The sequence below is a fragment of the Perognathus longimembris genome, chromosome 27 (genome assembly GCF_023159225.1).
Source record: "Perognathus longimembris pacificus isolate PPM17 chromosome 27, ASM2315922v1, whole genome shotgun sequence".
NCBI classification, from domain to species: Eukaryota; Metazoa; Chordata; class Mammalia; order Rodentia; family Heteromyidae; genus Perognathus; species Perognathus longimembris.
The window spans coordinates 5,890,142-5,908,062 of NC_063187.1; the positions used below are offsets into that span (position 1 = coordinate 5,890,142).

Consider the following 17,921-nt stretch of genomic DNA (forward strand, 5'->3'; position numbering starts at 1 on the left):
AGGATAAAAGAAACATAGCCTCTTCAGTAAACGGTAATAGTATAATTGTCTATTCACAGGCAAGAAACTGATATATATCACCCTGTACTAGAATCCATTCCAAATCAATTAAGAACTTCATTGTGAGGCCAAGTGCACAAAAATAATACAGAAATGTGTAGAGGAAACACTAGGGCTCCTAGGTACCAGACAAAATTTCTTAAGATCCAGAACAAAAGTCTTGATCAATGTAGTCTTGATCAATGATATTGCATCAATGATAATGCAGACAACTGAAGAGTGTCTGCATAGTAACACACATACTTAGCAAGACAAATGGAAAGGCCATAGAATAAGGGGATTTTTTTTCCCTAGATGTACATCAGAAAAGGGTCTTAAATTGGAAATATTAAGATACTCAAAGATTAAACTCCCAAAATGAACTCTCAAAGAAATTAAAATCAATTAACAAATGGGCTAAAGACGTAAAAAGAGACTTCTCAGAAGAAGAATGTTCCATAGACACATGAAGACAGGTTCAACATCTCTGGCTTCAAAAGGTATGCGAATCAAAATAGCTTTGAGATTCCAACTCACCAAAGTCAAAACAGCCATTATCAAGAAAATGATCAATAGTAGATGCTGGAGGTGATGTAGCCAAAAGGGAACACGTTGTTGTTGGGAATGTAAATTGGTTCATCCTCTCTGGAAAACGGTATGGAGATTCCTCAGAAGGCTGAACATAGAGCTCCCCTATGACCCAGCAGCCCCACTTTTGGGCATCTACCCAAAAGAACACAAACAAGAACACACAGAAGCCACCAGCACAACCACATTTGGAGTTGCATTCAATGTCGCTGTTTCTAATGTCTTGTCCAAAATTCTAACTGTGCTTCTGGCCTTCAAGGTCACTTCTCCAGAGAGAAGGATGAGGTGGCTGCTGGTGTCAGGATCTCCTAACTTCATCATTCCCATCTGCCTCCTGATCCAGGTGACTTTCTGTGTAATCTGGCTGGGAACCTGTCTTTCCTTCATTGACACAGACACAAACCTTAAACTTGGCCACACCACCATCCTGTGAAACAAGAGCTCCCTCACTGCCTTCTACTGTGTCTTGGGATACCTGGACTCCCTGGCCCTGGCCAGCTTCACTGTGGCTTTCCTGGCCAGGAACCTGCCTGACACCTTCAATGAAGCCAAGTTCCTGACCTTCAGCATGCTGGTGATCTGCAGTATGTGGCTCACCTTCCTGCCTGTCGACCACAGTGCCAAGGGCAAGGTCATGGTGGCTGTGGAGGTCTTCTCTATCTGGGCCTCCAGTGCAGGGCACCTGGGCTGCATCTTGGTCCTCAAGTGCTACATCATCTTCATAAGACCAGAGAGGAATTGTCTGCATGGCTTTAAGAATAAAAGAGATAGAAGTAGAAGTAAGCATTGCTAAGATTAAACTCGTATGTTTGATTTGCATATGGATTTTCTGAACTAAATCTACAGTCATTTCCCAGTCCTATAGTTGTTTATATTATGAAAATTTTGCTTCAATTAATATGGATATATTGAAATTTTGTCACATATTTTTGTTCCTTCTATTTAATAAACATTTAGAATTTATTTTTCTTCTTAGAGTCTTTTGAACTAAGTGCTTTGTGAAGGGCTAGGTGTACACACAAGGACACAGAACACTGGTAAGTTCTCTCCTCTTGGGCTAAGTCCATCCCAGCAGGGTGTTCAGGTACCCTGACAGGTAGCAGCATGATATTATCAAGAGAGCCTCTAGAAATCACAGAGGGGGACAAGTAGACCCTTCCCCTCACAGGATGAATGTTGCCAGTTCATCTCCAAGTGCATTTACTTAGCAAAGGCAGAGAACTTTGCACATGAATTGTGATGCTTCCATGGGATCCTCATTCTAAAACAAGGCAGACATTCCCCTTAGTAACAACAACCACAAACTGAGCACAACGTTTTCATTTGTCTTGTTCCTCAAGCTTGCACTCAGGCCCTGGGCACTCTCCCTGAGCTTGTTTGATCAGGCAAACACTCTACCACTTTGAGCCACACCAACACATCCAGTTTTATGGTGATTCTTTAGCGACAAGAATGTCATAGACTTTCCTGCCCCAGATGACTTCGCACCATGATCCTCACATAGCAGCCTCCTGAGTAGCTAGGATTTCAGGCATGAGTCAAGAGGTACCTGGCTGACATTGTGATTTTCCCCTCAGTCAAGTGTGTCCTCAGAATTCTTTAAGGACTACAGTGGACTCTGAACCACTTGGCAGGATCTTAAGGACAGCTGGCATTGCCTGGTTTTTAAAGATAGATGCTGAAGTCACCCTTTATAGGATTGAATCTAGGAATCGTCACTGAGTCTCTTGACAAGTTACTTCAATGGGAAATTACTTCATACAGAAGAATATTTGTCCCATAGGGAGTTCAGTGTCTGTTAGATACCAGATGACCAGGTGGGCCTCAAACCCACGACAATAGTCACCAGCACGCAGTCAATTGGACTAGGAGTCTTTTATTTAGCTATGCATAGCATCTGATTGCCAGCACTGAGATGGTGACAAACAGCACTGGGCCTCATTAGTGTTGGGTTTTTAGAGGCAAAAATCAGCGGTACCACTCTCAGGTGGTCTGGCAAGTTAGGCCATGCAAGCAAGCAGACATACAAAAGGAGAATTGCTGTTAGTGATCACAATTCCAGTAAACTCCAGTAAACAAAGCAAAGAAAGCAATACAATTCTTGGTTCTGGGTTTGACTTGTGTGTACCTATTCGACTTAATTAACCTTACATCTTTCTTTTTCTGGAACTTCCCCCTAAAGTAAAACAGTCAAACTCAGTGGTCTTCCTCATTTCTTTCGTTGGCAAAGGTCAAGCAGCTCTAGGTCAAGCTGCTTTGGGCTCCTGTTATTAGGCTTAGGTTTGTCCTTCTCCAGGCCCCCTACACTGCCTAAACCTGCTGCTTTTAGGGACTCAAAAGAGGGTTCCCCTACACATTTCACATGGCTTCCATATTTCCAACTCCTCTTTTGGGGAACTACCAAACCAGATATCAGGGTAGTCACCCACAGTGATCATGAGAATAGCAACTGATTAAAGAAATACAACATCTTTTCCTATAGCATCTATGGGCCCAATGTTCACAATTCATTCCACTCTTTCCACCTGTTATACATCATGTTCATCTTGAAAATGACTTCATTTTATCTGTAAAGTGCCCACAAAATTGTTGTTTGAATGAGAAAGCTCACAATATAAATGTGCAACTATATTTCAGCATTTATCTTGGAATAGTGACATGTAATTTCTGGTTTCAGCAGCATCCTTGCTTCCTTAGGCAATAGTAAATGGATGCATATGTGATGGTCTCTGTATATGGAATTCTTTTGGAAAACAATTGGAATAACCTAGCAATATGCAGTGGATGATATGGAAATGGGGTGGTGAAGTGACGATCTGGGTATGATGCCCTAATAACTTTGGTTATTTGAATGTAACCGAGCAAAGGATTTTTTTTTCTTTTTACTGGCTAACTGTACGTCTGACACAATATCCTCTGGTGCAATCTACTTGCATCATCCCAAATGGCTTTCATACACATAGTTTTCGTGACACAGATGTTGGATCAAAGTTAAGGATAACTCCATCCCTGGGGCCTCACTATCTGTCATCTTAGAGGAAATCATGGCACTTGGGATGAAGAAGGGGAATCTGCAAACATGTTGTCCAACTCAAGTTTTTCTGCTGCATGCAAGGCCGCAGCTGCAGAGCCCCAGGAAAGGGTTTTACATATTCTTCCTAGGGATTTACAAGAGGCTTCCATGAAAGCTGGGCTACAAGTGTACTTCTCTGTCAATAAAAAGACATACACACATACTTATAAAAATATATATCAATATATATAAACCAGATACAGTTGGCCTCACGTCCAGCCACAATTTGTTGTTGGCAGAGGCTTCAGGGATGTGCCTTTTGGTTTTTGCACTCCTTCTACAACTTATTCTCCCTGTTGTGTCATTGGCTGCCACTAGCTGCTTTTCTACCATGAAGCAGCGTGTGCACATGGACGGTGATGTGATGATTGCTGTGTATTTCCCTCTCTACATCTTGAGAGTAGCTAGCCATGACAACAATGCTCCTGAAGATGAAAAGGAAAGGCTGTAAGTATCTCATTTTATTTCCATTTACTGATCTCTTCTGTAGATGGGCTATGTCTGAGAGAAGTCTAGTTGCTCAAATGAATGCTCTACCTGATCACCCATCCCCATGCAAGACAAACACCATGGGTTCATTATTTTATTTTACATCTTCCTTTGAGAGATTTTCTGCTTGCTAGTAGGAGAGGACTCTGGTTTCCTTCCATGTAAATCTTCCTTTCCCTAATGGTAAGATCTCCATGATTTTACTTCAGCCATAGCCCCCTTTTGATTTTGTGGAACCTACCCTTTGCTTTAGTGATCATTGCTACTGTGTTTTCCTATTCTATTTTTCCTTTTCTTCATCTAAATCTTATTATAAAGGTGATCTCTAGAGAGTTTACACTTACCTAAGTCAGGCAATGTGTCCATTTCTCTTTGAACAATGTTGCCTCCTCCTTCATATTCCCCTGCTTCATGACCCAGCCCCCCATCAGATAAGCTTACATTAAAGAATGTATAGAGAAATCAAAAACAGTGAGACGAATGAATAAATCACCGAAAAATGAATGGAATAAAAGAAAGAAAAAAGAGCAACAGAAAAGGAGGGGAAAGGGACAACAACAAAAAGTACAGAAAAAAATAACCTCATTGCTCATTTCTTGAAAAGCAGTGCAAGTTCTTTATTTCAGTATCTGTCTTCTTGATTCAAAGAAAGAATACAGTTTCTTTTTATTCCTCAATTTTCATTATCCATCTGGTTTCCAGTTTCATTGGTTCCACGGGTCTGTTTATTTCTTGGAATTTCTCTAGAAAAAACAATTCACTTTACCATGTGTTAATCATTTAATTAAACTGAAAACATTTTAGTTAGTATTATACTATTTAATTATGATTGATGAATAATTCATTTGAATTTCATGTTATGTGCATATTTTCCTTGTTAATTTCTGCATTTACCACAGTGTGTGTCTGCAAGAGCTCAATATACTTTCAACATTTGAAAAATCTGGTTGCTTTGTGTCCCATCCCAGGATTTCTCCTGGAGAACATTAGTATGTTGATGAGAGAAGTTTTATTCAGAAGTTGGATGAAATTTTCTGTTGGTGGGTTTCAGGCTTTCCTAAACTAGTATGAAATTTAATTCTGGTGTCTCCCTGTTGATTTTGTCTCCATCATCATCATCACTCTGTAAAATCTTCATCTATTATTGTATTAAGGACTACCTTAAAGTCTGCTTACCATTGTACTGTGGTTGGATACTGTGTAAATACATATTTCAAATTTCTATTTCATCTTGTATATTTGTTCCCTTCATCATGCTATTATGGACATGTTATTTTTTGTTCCTTTGATGAAAGTCTCTTGGATGTGATGAGTTCTATATAGATACTTTTTTTTTTTTTTTGCCAGTCCTGGGCCTTGGACTCAGGGCCTGAGCACTGTCCCTGGCTTCTTTGAGCTCAAGGCTAGTACTCTGCCACTTGAGCTGCAGCGCCACCTCTGGCCATTTTCTATATATGTGGTGCTGGGGAATCGAACCCAGGGCTTCATGTATATGAGTCAAGCACTCTTTCCACTAGGCCATATTCCCAGCCCATATATATAGATACTTTTGGATACCTTTAGGCTTCATTTGCATGGACTGTCCTTGCTTATACTCACTGAGGGCCACTGATAGTAAAGTGAGTTTCTGGGCATCAACCTTTCCTGTTGCCTTGAGACTGTACTCATTCAGGCACTCTAGCACGTACAGGAGAAATTCCTGCATTTCTTAGGCCAAGCATTATTACTTTTAGGCATTCTTAACCATTAAAAAAGCCCACACCCATCAATATTTGCTTTATTAAATACTGTTGTCAACCTTTTCCACATGTGTTCAGTCTTGCTTTCAGGTTACTCCTCCGTAAGTGTATGTTCAATTAGATTTTCTTCAATATCACTATTTTCTTCAGTTTAGAAGTTATTTAAAACATGGTAGGCTTCCACTGTAACATTTTAGATATATATATGCAGTATATGTTGAACAAACTCATGGTCTTATTTGTATTTCCATCTTGCCTCCATTGTTTCCTTTTTCAAAGAATGTGTGATGATTTCAGACTAATTTCTTGAGACCGTACACACACACACATACACACACACACACACAGCACGGCACATACACACTCAACGGACTGAAAGAAAAGTACTTCAAGTCTCCTTACTCCTCTTACTCCTTCGTGTTCTTTTCTTTCCAGGATCTCAGTGTAAAAATATAGGGAACATGGTAGTGGCCACTGCATTTTACCTTGGTACTTTACCACTGTATACCATGGTATTTATCATGGCGTACTGGGGATTTCCATGTAAACCTGGTTCATAATTCATTCTCCATCCCCTGTGTTGAAGGTTCCTCTGTCCATAATGAGTTACTTCAAGTTGGCTGCATCCTTTTGAGTTTCTTACATAAATAAGAATACAATATCCTCGCCTGATATTTGAAATCTTATTTTGGTTGATATCCCAGGAAGAGCTGTTCAATGTGTTGGGTCTGTAAGCAGAGCTAGCTATACAACATTCTTTCAGTGAGACCTTGCTCCTGAAATATTACCTTAAATTGGGTATTTATTAGCTTTGCCTGACATATGACCATATATCTTAAAGTGGGTGACTCAAAAGATTTTTCATATAGCTAAGGTAGTTCCTCAAAGATAAAGGCAATAGACCATTTGACGTCTCATGTAAGTCTATCCATATGTTTCATGGACAAGAGGTTATTGTTGTGGTGCATTTGATAATGGAGATTAAGCAAGCTCTTTCTCAGCAGAAGTAAGTTTCTGAACCTCACTCAGGATAAATTCCTTTCATGTCCTTTCCTAATCCTATCTATAAGCAGAAGACATTACATTTGCGTTCTACTCCAATGTGGCATAAGGTCTTGGCATATTCATTAGCAGAAAAGCAAGCATTCAATTCACTAAAGTTGTAAGTTTGGAAATACTCCTTTTATATTTCTATGCTCATTACACAGGCTTATTTTTAAGAACTACCAGTTTATTTTGGCCCTGACTTTTGCTATTGAAGAGATCAACAAAAACCCTCATCTTCTACATAACTTGACACTGGGATTTGAGTTCTGTAATTTTGAATTTGATGTTTGGAATGAATTAAAAAGTGCCATTCTTTGCCTCTTTGGGAAGAACAACACTCTAAATTACACATGTATGGGACACAGCAAGTATACAGCAGTACTTACAGGACCATCAGCAATAACATCTGCCCAGCTTGGGACATTGCTGAACCTCTATAGGTTTCCACAGGTGAGAGTGGAAGGAGTAGAGTAATATTTTAAAATGTCAAATTTGGTGACATTTTAGGTGTTAGAGGAGGAGCGGAAGACACTATATTGATGATCCTATGAAATTTTGAGATATAAAAAAACTAAGAATGTGTGGTAATTGGTTATGTATAGTTCCATTATTTGGAAAGGGGATGCAAAAGTTAGAGCAGAACACAGACTTATTTAAAGTTTTGCACCTTATTAGTAATTTTCTTTAAAAAGTTAATAAATGGAAAGTGACTTAAAGTATAAAGATATGTTGATCTCTGTGCTAGTGATTCACATCTATAATCCTAGGTACTGAGGAAACCTATTTCTAATCAACAACATGTGGGAAGTAATGTACACATCAAGTGCTAGAGGGGTAGGCTTCATGAAAAAAGCCAAAAACAGTACATCAGGCCATGAGTTCCTGCCTCTGTTGTTGCACAGAACACACATAAACACACTCACACTCACAAACACACCACTATACCCACTTGCAAGATATTATGTTGATGTAAGTCTAGATCAGAAATAGAAAAGGGGCATGTGTTCCCTCACATGTGAAAAGTAAGTCTCAATTTGATAATGCAATATGAAACAGAACGCACACATGCCCATGTATACATGATTAATGTGCATAGTATGGTATATATAAAATATGTCTTTATAAATGGAAGTAATTCCATGGTATCACTTCTTTATTTAAGTAACCATGTAAAGACCTAATACAAGAAAGTAATTAAGCACATTTTGTCTGCATGAAATAGCTATTAAGGAAATGAGGAAAGCACCAGAGGAATAGGGAATAGATAGGTGAGCAAATAGACTATAATATTCAATGTACATATATGAAAATGCTATGAGGAAAGTCAGGGAATGGGCAGTGTTGATATCAATGTGAGGAGATGACGGAAATAATGAATAAGATTAAGAGGCATTGTACAAAAAAATTGATAGCTGGTACAGTGATTAAAAGCACATTTTTTCAAAAACTAAAGTAAAACGTACATTCCACCTACTTCAACTGGTTACTGTATATACTACATGACTGAGGTAATGATGCATTTAAATCATCTCATTCCTGAAACATCCAATTTTCATTCCATTTAGCTTTCCTTTGGGCCTTTCGATCAAGTCCTGGGCGATCATAACAAGTTCCCTGCTCTCTATCAGATGGCCCAAAAGGACACATCCATGGCAACTGCCATGGTCTCCTTACTGCTTCACTTCAGATGGAACTGGGTGGGACTGCTAGCCACAGAGGACGAGAATGGCTTGTGGTTTCTTCCTGAATTGAAAGAAGAGATGGCCAAGAACAGAGTCTGTGTAGATTTTGAGCTAGCACTCCCGAACAATATTCTTTCCCATAATACAAAACTGAAGGCAGTTAATAACCAGGTTAACAAATCATCAGCAAATGTCTTCATTATATATGGTGATAATGAATTTCTAATTGTTTTGCAATTGATGGTAAAAGGCAAAATTTTTATCGTGAATTCACAGTGGGATTTGACAATGAGTAGGGATTATTTCCTGCTAGGATCATCGCAGGTACCTCTCATGTTTTCACACCATCACCCAGATGTTTCCGGATTCACAGATTTTGTCAAGGCAGTGAACCCTTCCAAATACCCTGAAGATGCTTTCCTTGCTGAGGTATGGTTGGTCTCTTTTAATTGCTCTGAATCTGAGTCTGACTGTGTAACATGGGAGAATTGTGCTCACAATGCCTCATTGGATTGGTTGCCTCGGCACATTTTAGACACGAATTTGTCTGTGGACAGTTACAATATGTACAATGCTGTGTACGCTGTGGCCCATGCTCTCCATGAGATGCTTCTTCATAGAGCAGAAGTACAAACCATGGGAAACAGAAAAGGGACAGTGCCTTCTCCTACACAGGTAAGGCCTTCTGTGTTGGATGGCACACCCCATGAAGAAAGTTGCTTCCTACATAGTTTTATTACCATATGAAATTTAAGTATTGCATGTCATTTTCCAAAACCCAAGAAATAATATCTGGTTCAGTATATGTGAGGTCCCCTGGACATGTATTTTCATGCTCTTAAGGAAAAGCAGGAGATAATGAGGGTTAATTTCTGTGTTTTAGATATTCGTGTAATTACAAATGGCCTCAACATATTCCAAGCACATATTTAGAATACTGTAAATTCACCTTTCCCCTATAAGTTTTGTTTGTAGTAACAAAGGATGACCTACTAAATAGAATTGTCCATTTATTTCATAAGAGACCTACTTTTTTCTACTTTAGGCATGTAAATTTTACCAACCCGTCTGGCAATATTCATAGCCTTAGTGATTATGGCAAACTGTATCTGGGAAACTGAGAATCATCACATTTGTGACTATTTGGATGGACTGGGTTTCTTGTGAAAAGTCATTATACCATTGTTGAGTGACCAGGAACCAGAAGGGTACATTTTATTCATAGATTTTCTTCAGCGATATTTCATTAGGTGGCTATGCTATTTCTGCATCCTGAGTCAGAATGAAAAGGCAATCAGGAAATATTTTTATTCAATTTTTCTGTCTTCACATGGGATAGACATCACCATAAGATGGTGGCTCTCTTTCAGCTGCACGCTTTTCTGAAGAACATCCAATTTTACAATACTGCTGGAGATCAGGTGACTTGGGATGAGAAAAGGAAATTGGAGGCAGAGTATGACATTGTGAACATTTGGAATTTCCCACACGGTCTTCATCTTGAGGTGAAAGTAGGAAAGTTTTCTCCATATACTCATCAACTCTCTTTATCTGAAGGAATGATACACTGGACCATAGCATGTACAGAGGTGGGTGGGATTGAATTGTGATCATTCTAAGGACATAAAAACTAAGCAAAATTCACCCTGAGAATGTGTATCTGTTTGGACACGAGCAACCTATTCCAATAAATACTAGCTACGTTGGTGGCTGAGATACAAATATTATGGATTGGAGGCATTCCAGGCAGGAACTTCTGTGAGACTCTTCATTTAACCACCATAAAATCAGGGCTCACTGTTAAGGACTCCTTCCTGCAATCCTATCTGCTCAGGAGGAAGCCATCCTCAATCCTAAGATTACAGATCTCTTTGAAGCTCCTGCTGGCAGATAAGTCTTTGGGACCCCTATCTCAATTGGCAAACAAAAACCTCAGGTGGAACTGTGGATCAAGTGGTAGAGTACTATCCTTGAGCAAAACAAGATCTCAAGGCAATGCACATATCCTGATATCACTCCCCAAAACCAGCACCAAAACAAAAACAGGATATTAACAATCTCTAAATGTTATTTCAGAATAGTGTCATAAAATATAAGTTGCCTATTTCTTAACAAATGGTAAACACTGTGACAACGTACCCAAAGAATCACTTTATGGGGTTTCACAGTTTATTTTGCTTCCTCCTATGGAGGTTTCATTCAAGGGTTAGTTGTTCTGCTAGTCATCTTTGGTGAAAGGAATCCTTGATTATCTGTTAGTAGATTCTCACTTACGGCCACTGAAAACTTAGAAGATATGATGTGTATGGGGATCATATAAACTATAAAGGGAGGTCTATGCTCTACTTTTCAGCATACTGTTCAAGTTTCAAATAGGATACTCCCTTCTTACTGTTCACAATTTCATAGGTGAGGAAGAGACAACATGTGATGACCTGCTGGCCACTAGATCGTACATTCATGCTATGAATCTCTATTTTTAAAGTTCCCACACTTCGCAGTAGTTCATTAGGTTGGACATTGAGTCTAGAGCCCATAGGCCTTTTGTAACCATATGATTGGCAATTTATCTCCGCATCCAACTCACTGACTGAATGTGTATGTTCAGAAAAAATATGCTTACTTTGTCTACTATTTTAAAACAATAGGTTTTTGGAGTAGTTAACACAAATCTAAACAGTTAATCACACACATCTGATTTTCCTCAGCCTCCCCATTCTGTCTGCAGTATAAGTTGTGGTCCTGGATTCAGAAAAGCCCCTCAGGATGGAAAGGCCGCCTGTTGCTTTGATTGTACCCCTTGCTTAGAGAATGAGATGTCTAATGAGCCAGGTAAGTTCTGTTCAGAGAGAGAAACTCACTGCCCCTGTATCCCTAATCCATGCAACTCTATGCAAAAGTTTTCTGTTAGGTGTGCAAAATCAAATTCTTCCTTTCCTCACTTAGTAATTTATTCGGGACAGTGGTTGATACTACTTGAAAAGAAAATCTTGGGCTCTGATTTTCATATAGGGTTATTTTTCTTTATAGTCTGTTGTATGTATGCTAACTCAACTACTCAGTAATGTAAGTTTTACTTCTATCATTTTAAGTGCAAAGCCTTTGAAAGACCAAAGAGTCTATCTTCTTCGAAATCAACTTCCAACTGGAAAGGAAATACAGATCTTGCAGATGTTTAGTGTCCAGGGCAAAGACCGGTTCTTGGAACATAGCAAATGCTCTGGATTGGGTTAGGCATATTAGAAGAAGGCACAGGTGTTTTGCATAGCATAACTTTATAGCTTGAAAGAAGCATTTGATTATCTGATTCCTACAGGTCAGTAACAGAGACAACTATAACTGCTGAAGGGAAGGCCACATTGTTCTTGTTTTTATTGGATAGAGACATAAAGGAATGTGCAAACTTCACTGTCCATAATTTTTTTTTTGCCAGTCTGGTGCTGGAACTAAGGGACTTAGCGCTGTACCTGGCCTCATTTTGCTCAAGGCCAGCAATCTAAAACTTGAGTTACAGGACCACACTTGGCTTTTTCTGAGTATATGATGCTGAGGAACCAAACTCAGGGCTTCATGTATGCTAGGCGCTCTACCACAAGGCCATGTTAACAGCCTCACTGTCCACAATTTGAATGAAGAGTTAGTTCCACACACAAGTCTGAGAATTAGGGTACAATGAAGGGGTGCAGAAAAGTATTTGTAGGCTATTAGAAAAGGCAATAAGTAGTATCTTATTATCAATGCAGGTAAAAGAGATAAAATCAGACTAAACTATGAGAATGTGAGTAGTGCATGATGAGGACATAAAAATAATACTCAACATGTCAGGTAATAATCAGTAATATTTACTTTATGCTACTAAATATTCACATGTTTGAATTCTCTTTATGTAGGAATGTCTAGTTGTTTTTTCAGTATGGCAAACAGACTAATAGTTACTCAACTTCCTTACCAGACATGGTTCAGTGTGTGAAGTGTCCAGATTACCAGTATGCCAACACACAGAGAAACCAGTGTCTCCAAAGAGCTGCAAGCTTCTTGGATTATGGGGAGCCCTTGGGGATGGCCTTGGCCTTCATAGCTCTTGGTTTATCGACACTCACAGCATTTGTTCTTGGGGTCTTTGTGAAACATCACAACACCCCCATTGTCAAGGCGAATAACCAGGCCCTCAGCTACATCCTGCTCATCTCCCTCATCTTCTGTTCCCTCTGTTCCTTGCTCTTTATTGGCCGTCCCAACACAGTCACCTGCATTCTACAGCAAACCATATTTGGAGTTGCATTCACTGTTGCTGTTTCTGCTGTCTTGGCCAAAACTCTCACTGTAGTTCTGGCCTTTAAGGTAACTTCTCCAGGGAGAAGGATGAGGTGGCTGCTGGTTTCAGGGGCTCCTAACTTCATCATTCCCATCTGTACCCTGATCCAGGTGACTCTATGTGGAATCTGGCTGGGAACCTCTCCTCCCTTCATTGACACAGACACACACTCTGAACATGGCCACCTCATCCTCCTGTGTAACAAGGGCTCCCTCACTGCCTTCTACTGTGTCTTGGGATACCTGGGCTCCCTGGCCCTGGCCAGCTTCACTGTGGCTTTTCTGGCCAGGAACCTTCCTGACACCTTCAATGAAGCCAAGTTCCTGACCTTCAGCATGTTGGTGTTCTGCAGTGTGTGGCTTACCTTCCTGCCTGTCTACCACAGTGCCAAGGGCAAGGTCATCGTGGCTGTGGAGGTCTTTTCCATCTTGGCCTCCAGTGCAGGGCTCCTGGGCTGCATTTTTGTCCCCAAGTGTTACATCATCTTGATAAACCCAGATAGGAATTGTCCGTACGGCTTCAAGGATAAAAGAGATAGAAGTAGAAATAAGCATTGCTAAGATTAAACTCATATGTTTGATTAGTATATAGATTTTCTGAACTAAATCTACAGTCATTTTCCAGTCCTTTACTTGTATATATCATGAAATTTTTTATTCAATTAATATGGATATATTGCATTTTTTCTCACATTTTTGGTTTCTTCTATTTATTATGCATTTAATCTTTTTGTTTTGTTTTGTTTTGTTTTCTTTTTGGCCAGTCCTGGGGACTGGACTCAGGGCCTGAGCACTGTCCCTGGCTTCTTCTTGCAAAAGGCTAGCACTCTGCCACATGAGCCACAGCGCCCCTTCTGGCCATTTTCTGTATATGTGGTGCTGGGGAATCGAACCCAGGGCCTCATGTATATGAGGCAGGCACTCTTGCCACTAGGCCATATCCCCAGGCCCGCACTTAATCTTTATTCCCTCTTCTTAGTGTCTTTTGAAATAAATCCTATGTGAAGTGCTAGGTGTACACATAATGACACATAACTCTGGTAAGTTCCTCCTCTTGGGCTAAGTCCATCCCAGCAGGGTGTTGAGGCACCATGATGGGTAGCAGCACGATACTATCAAGAGAGCCTCATGAAATCACAGAAGGAGACTAGGAGACCCTTCACCTCACATGAATAAGGCCTCCAGTTCATCTCCCAAATGCCTTTAGTTACGCAAGGCAGTGAACTTTGCACAAGAATTGTGATGCTTCCATAGGATCCTCATTCTAAAACAAGGCAGACATTCCCCTTAGTAACAACAACCACAAACTGAACACAACGTTTTCATTTGGCTTGGTCCTCAGGCTTGCACTCAGGCCCTGGGCAATCTCCCTTAGCTTGTTTGCTTCTGGTTAATACTCTACCATTTTGAGCCACAGCACCACTTCCAGTTTTCTGGTAGTTCATTGGAGACAAGATTGTCATAGACTTTTCTGCCCTAGATGACATCGCACCATGATCCTCACATAGCAGCCTCGTGAGTAGCTAGGACTTCAGGCATGAGCCAAGAGGTACCTGGCTGACATTGTGATATTCCCCTCAGCCAAGCAAGTCCTCCAACTTCCTTAAGGACAACTGTCGAGTCTGAACCACCTGGCAGGATCTTAATGGCAGCTGGCATTGTGAGGATTTTAAAGATAGATGCTGAAGTCACCCTTTGTAGGATTGAATCTAGGCATCATTACTAAGCATCTTGACAAGTACTTCAATGGGCAAATTATTTTATACAGAAGAATATTTGTTCCTTAGGGAATTTAGTGTCTGTTAGATACTAGATACCCAGGCTGGCCTCAATCCATGACAATAATCACCAGCACTCAGCCAATTGGACTAGGAGTCTTTTATTTAGCTATGCTTAGCATTTGGTTGTCACCACTGGGATGGTGACAAACAGTACTGGGTCGCAGTAGGGTTGGGTTTTTAGAGGCAAAAATCAACTGTACCACTCACAGGTAGTCTGGCAAGTTAGGCCAAGCAATCAAGCAGACATACAGAAGAATTGCTGTTAGTGATAACAATTCCATTAAAATCTAGTAAACAAAGCAAAGCAATACAATTCTTGTTTCTGGGTGTGACTTGTGTCTACCTCTTCAACTTAATTAACCTTACATCTTTCTCTTTCTGGAACTTCCCCCTAAATTAAAACATGCAAACTGAGTGGTCTTCTCATTCCTTTCTTTCTCAAAGGTCTAGCCACCCTAGGTCAAGCTGCTCTGGTTTCCTATTATTACGCTTAGGTTTGGCATTCTCCAGGTCCGCTACCTGCTGCCTGAGCCTGCTGCTTTTAGGGACACAAAAGAGGGCCCCTACACCTTTCACTTGGTTTATGCAGTACCAACTCCTCCTTTCGGGGCCTACCAAAGCAGATATCATGGTAGTCACCTACAGTGATCATGTGAATAGCAACTGATTCAAAAAATACAGCATCCTTTTCCTACAGCATCTTAGGGTCCCATGTTCACACTTCCTTCCTCTATTTCCACCTTGTCCCCATCTCGCACATCAGGAAAATAACTTCATTTATGTTCGTAAAGAGCACACAAAAGTTGTTTGAACAAGAAAGCTCATAATATAAATGTGCAATCCAATTTCAGCATTGACCTTGAAATAGTGGCATGTAATTGCTGGTTTCAGCAGCATCATTGCTTCTGAGTAACTAAAAATTGTAACCACCAATTTGTAGTTACTAACTTCTAATTTTGCTTCTGTAAACCGCTTTGCAGCTAAAGACCTAGGTAACCCCATATTGTACTAAGACCCCATACTGTACCTGACTGACCTTACTCTACACCCTACCCCCCACCCTTCGCTTTCCAGTAAAGACCATAAACTGCCCTGGGACAGATAGTTCTCAGAAAAGCCATAAACACCCATAAGAATGACCCGGTACAGAAGAAGAACAAGTTTTGAAGTTACTCCAGAACTTCCCCACCCAGGTTTGGTTTTCAGTCTGTAATTAAAACCCACTTGCTACACCCCTATGGCTTAACCAATCAATTTTAAATGCGGTGGTTCCTTGATCTGACCAATGACCCTCTCCAGATTCCTTCCTGCCAACAAATACACCAAACATGCTTTAGAATTAATTTATAATTTTCCCGCGTTGTGTGTTGGTTTGTTAAAAGATGCTATGATGTATGCTAAGTCCCTGCCTTCCCCAAAGAATGTATACAACAGCTGGAAACCTTAGCCTCAGGGCCTCGTAGCATCATCTGATGCTAAGTGCACAGAGAACCAAGCTTGAGCTTGCAATAAAGACTCCTTTTGTTTTTGCATTGGTGTCGGTCTCTGGTGGTCCTTGTGAGGGTCTGGCGTTTGAGCATAACACTTCCTTAGGCAATAGCACATGGATGCATTTGTGCAAGCCTCTGTATAGGGAATTCTTGTGGAAAACTGTTGGAATTAGCTAGCAATGTGCAGTGGATGTTAGGGAAATGGGGTGGGTAAAGTGAACATCTGGGTATGATGCGCTCATACCTTTGGTTATTTGATGTATCTGTGCAAAGGATTTATTGTCCATACGTTTCACTGTACATCTGACACAGTATCCTCTGGTGGAATCCAGTTGCATCATCCCACATAGCTTTCCTGTACATAGATTTCATGACACAGATGTTGGATCGAGTATATTAAGGATAACTCCATCCCTGGGCCCCACTACCTGTCATCTTGCAGGAAATCATGGCACCTGCAAAGAAGAAAGAGAATCTGCAAACATGTTGTCCAACTCATGTTTTTCTCCTGCATGCAAGGCCACTGCTGCAGAGCCCCAGGAAAGAGTTTTACACATTCTTTCTAGGGATTCGCAAGAGGTGTCCATGAAAGGTAACTACAGTGTACGTGTCTGTCAATAAAAAGACACATGCGCACCTATACCAGGATATGACTATACACACAGGACACTGTGGGCCTCATTTCCAGCCAGGATTTCGGCTTGGTAGATGCTTTCGGTATGTGTCTTTTGATTTTCACACTCCTTCTTCTCCAGCTTCTCCTCCTTGAGAAGTGCTTAGCTGGCACTGGCTGCTTTTCTACCATGAAACAGCAAGCTCACATGGATGGAGATGTGATGATTGCTGGGTTTTTCCCTCTCTACACTTTGGGAACAGATGGCGGTCAGAGCAAGGATTTTGGGAATGAACTGCACAAGGCGTAAGTAATACATGATTTAATTTCCATTTACTGTTTTGTTTTCAGGATGGGCAATGGCTGTGGGAACTCTGGGTACCCAAACAAATGTTCTCTAACATCTCTACACTGACCTCCCATCCCTATGCACCAGACAGTCATTTTATTTTGAGTCGAATGTGGAGTCATTTTCTTCCAGCTAGTAGGAGAGCACCTGGAGTTTCCTGTCTTTCCAGGCCTGTAAGCCCTTCACTTAATTGCACTATCCCTGTTTCTCCTCCATCCCACCTGTCATTGGCAAGGATGAAGTGATGTGATTACAAACCACCTGAGTCAGTGACATGAGTTCTGTACAAAAGGATGCATATATATTTTCTTCCCACAGGCCAGTGCTCTGACTTTATTTGCTAACCCTTATATTGTGAGGATATTTATAAAAGTTCTTCTTGTGGGCTCATGGCTCATGAGGATGATCCTAAATACTCATGAAGCTGCTATCTAAGGATTGGGGTTTGTAACCTGGCCAGGCATAGAAATCATTGAGACATTTATTTCCAAGTAAGCACCAACACCTGGAAGGAGAACTGTAGGTCAAATGGTAGAGAAAGCACAAGGATAGTATCTGCGTTCTGATTTGAAGTGCTAGGGCACACATACACACACACACACACACACACACACACACACAACTCTCTCTTTTATTGTAGAAAAATAGTTGTTTCAAATTAAGCACTGTGTCATTATTTCATCTCAGATATGTTCCACAATCCTGACATTACCAGGC

General features: G+C 40.5%; 1 protein-coding gene across 1 annotated transcript in view; it reads left to right on the plus strand.

Moving 5' to 3' along the window:
- The first annotated feature begins 3,950 nt into the window (after positions 1-3,950).
- Positions 3,951-17,921, plus strand: part of LOC125342788 — a 46,257-nt gene continuing 32,286 nt past the window's right edge. The window contains exons 1-8 of the mRNA XM_048335096.1: positions 3,951-4,147; positions 6,019-6,029; positions 6,364-6,454; positions 7,089-7,425; positions 8,541-9,332; positions 10,028-10,246; positions 11,366-11,489; positions 12,610-13,512. Of these exons, the coding sequence (XP_048191053.1) occupies positions 3,951-4,147; positions 6,019-6,029; positions 6,364-6,454; positions 7,089-7,425; positions 8,541-9,332; positions 10,028-10,246; positions 11,366-11,489; positions 12,610-13,512 (2,674 nt within the window). The remainder of the gene's footprint in view (positions 4,148-6,018; positions 6,030-6,363; positions 6,455-7,088; positions 7,426-8,540; positions 9,333-10,027; positions 10,247-11,365; positions 11,490-12,609; positions 13,513-17,921) is intronic.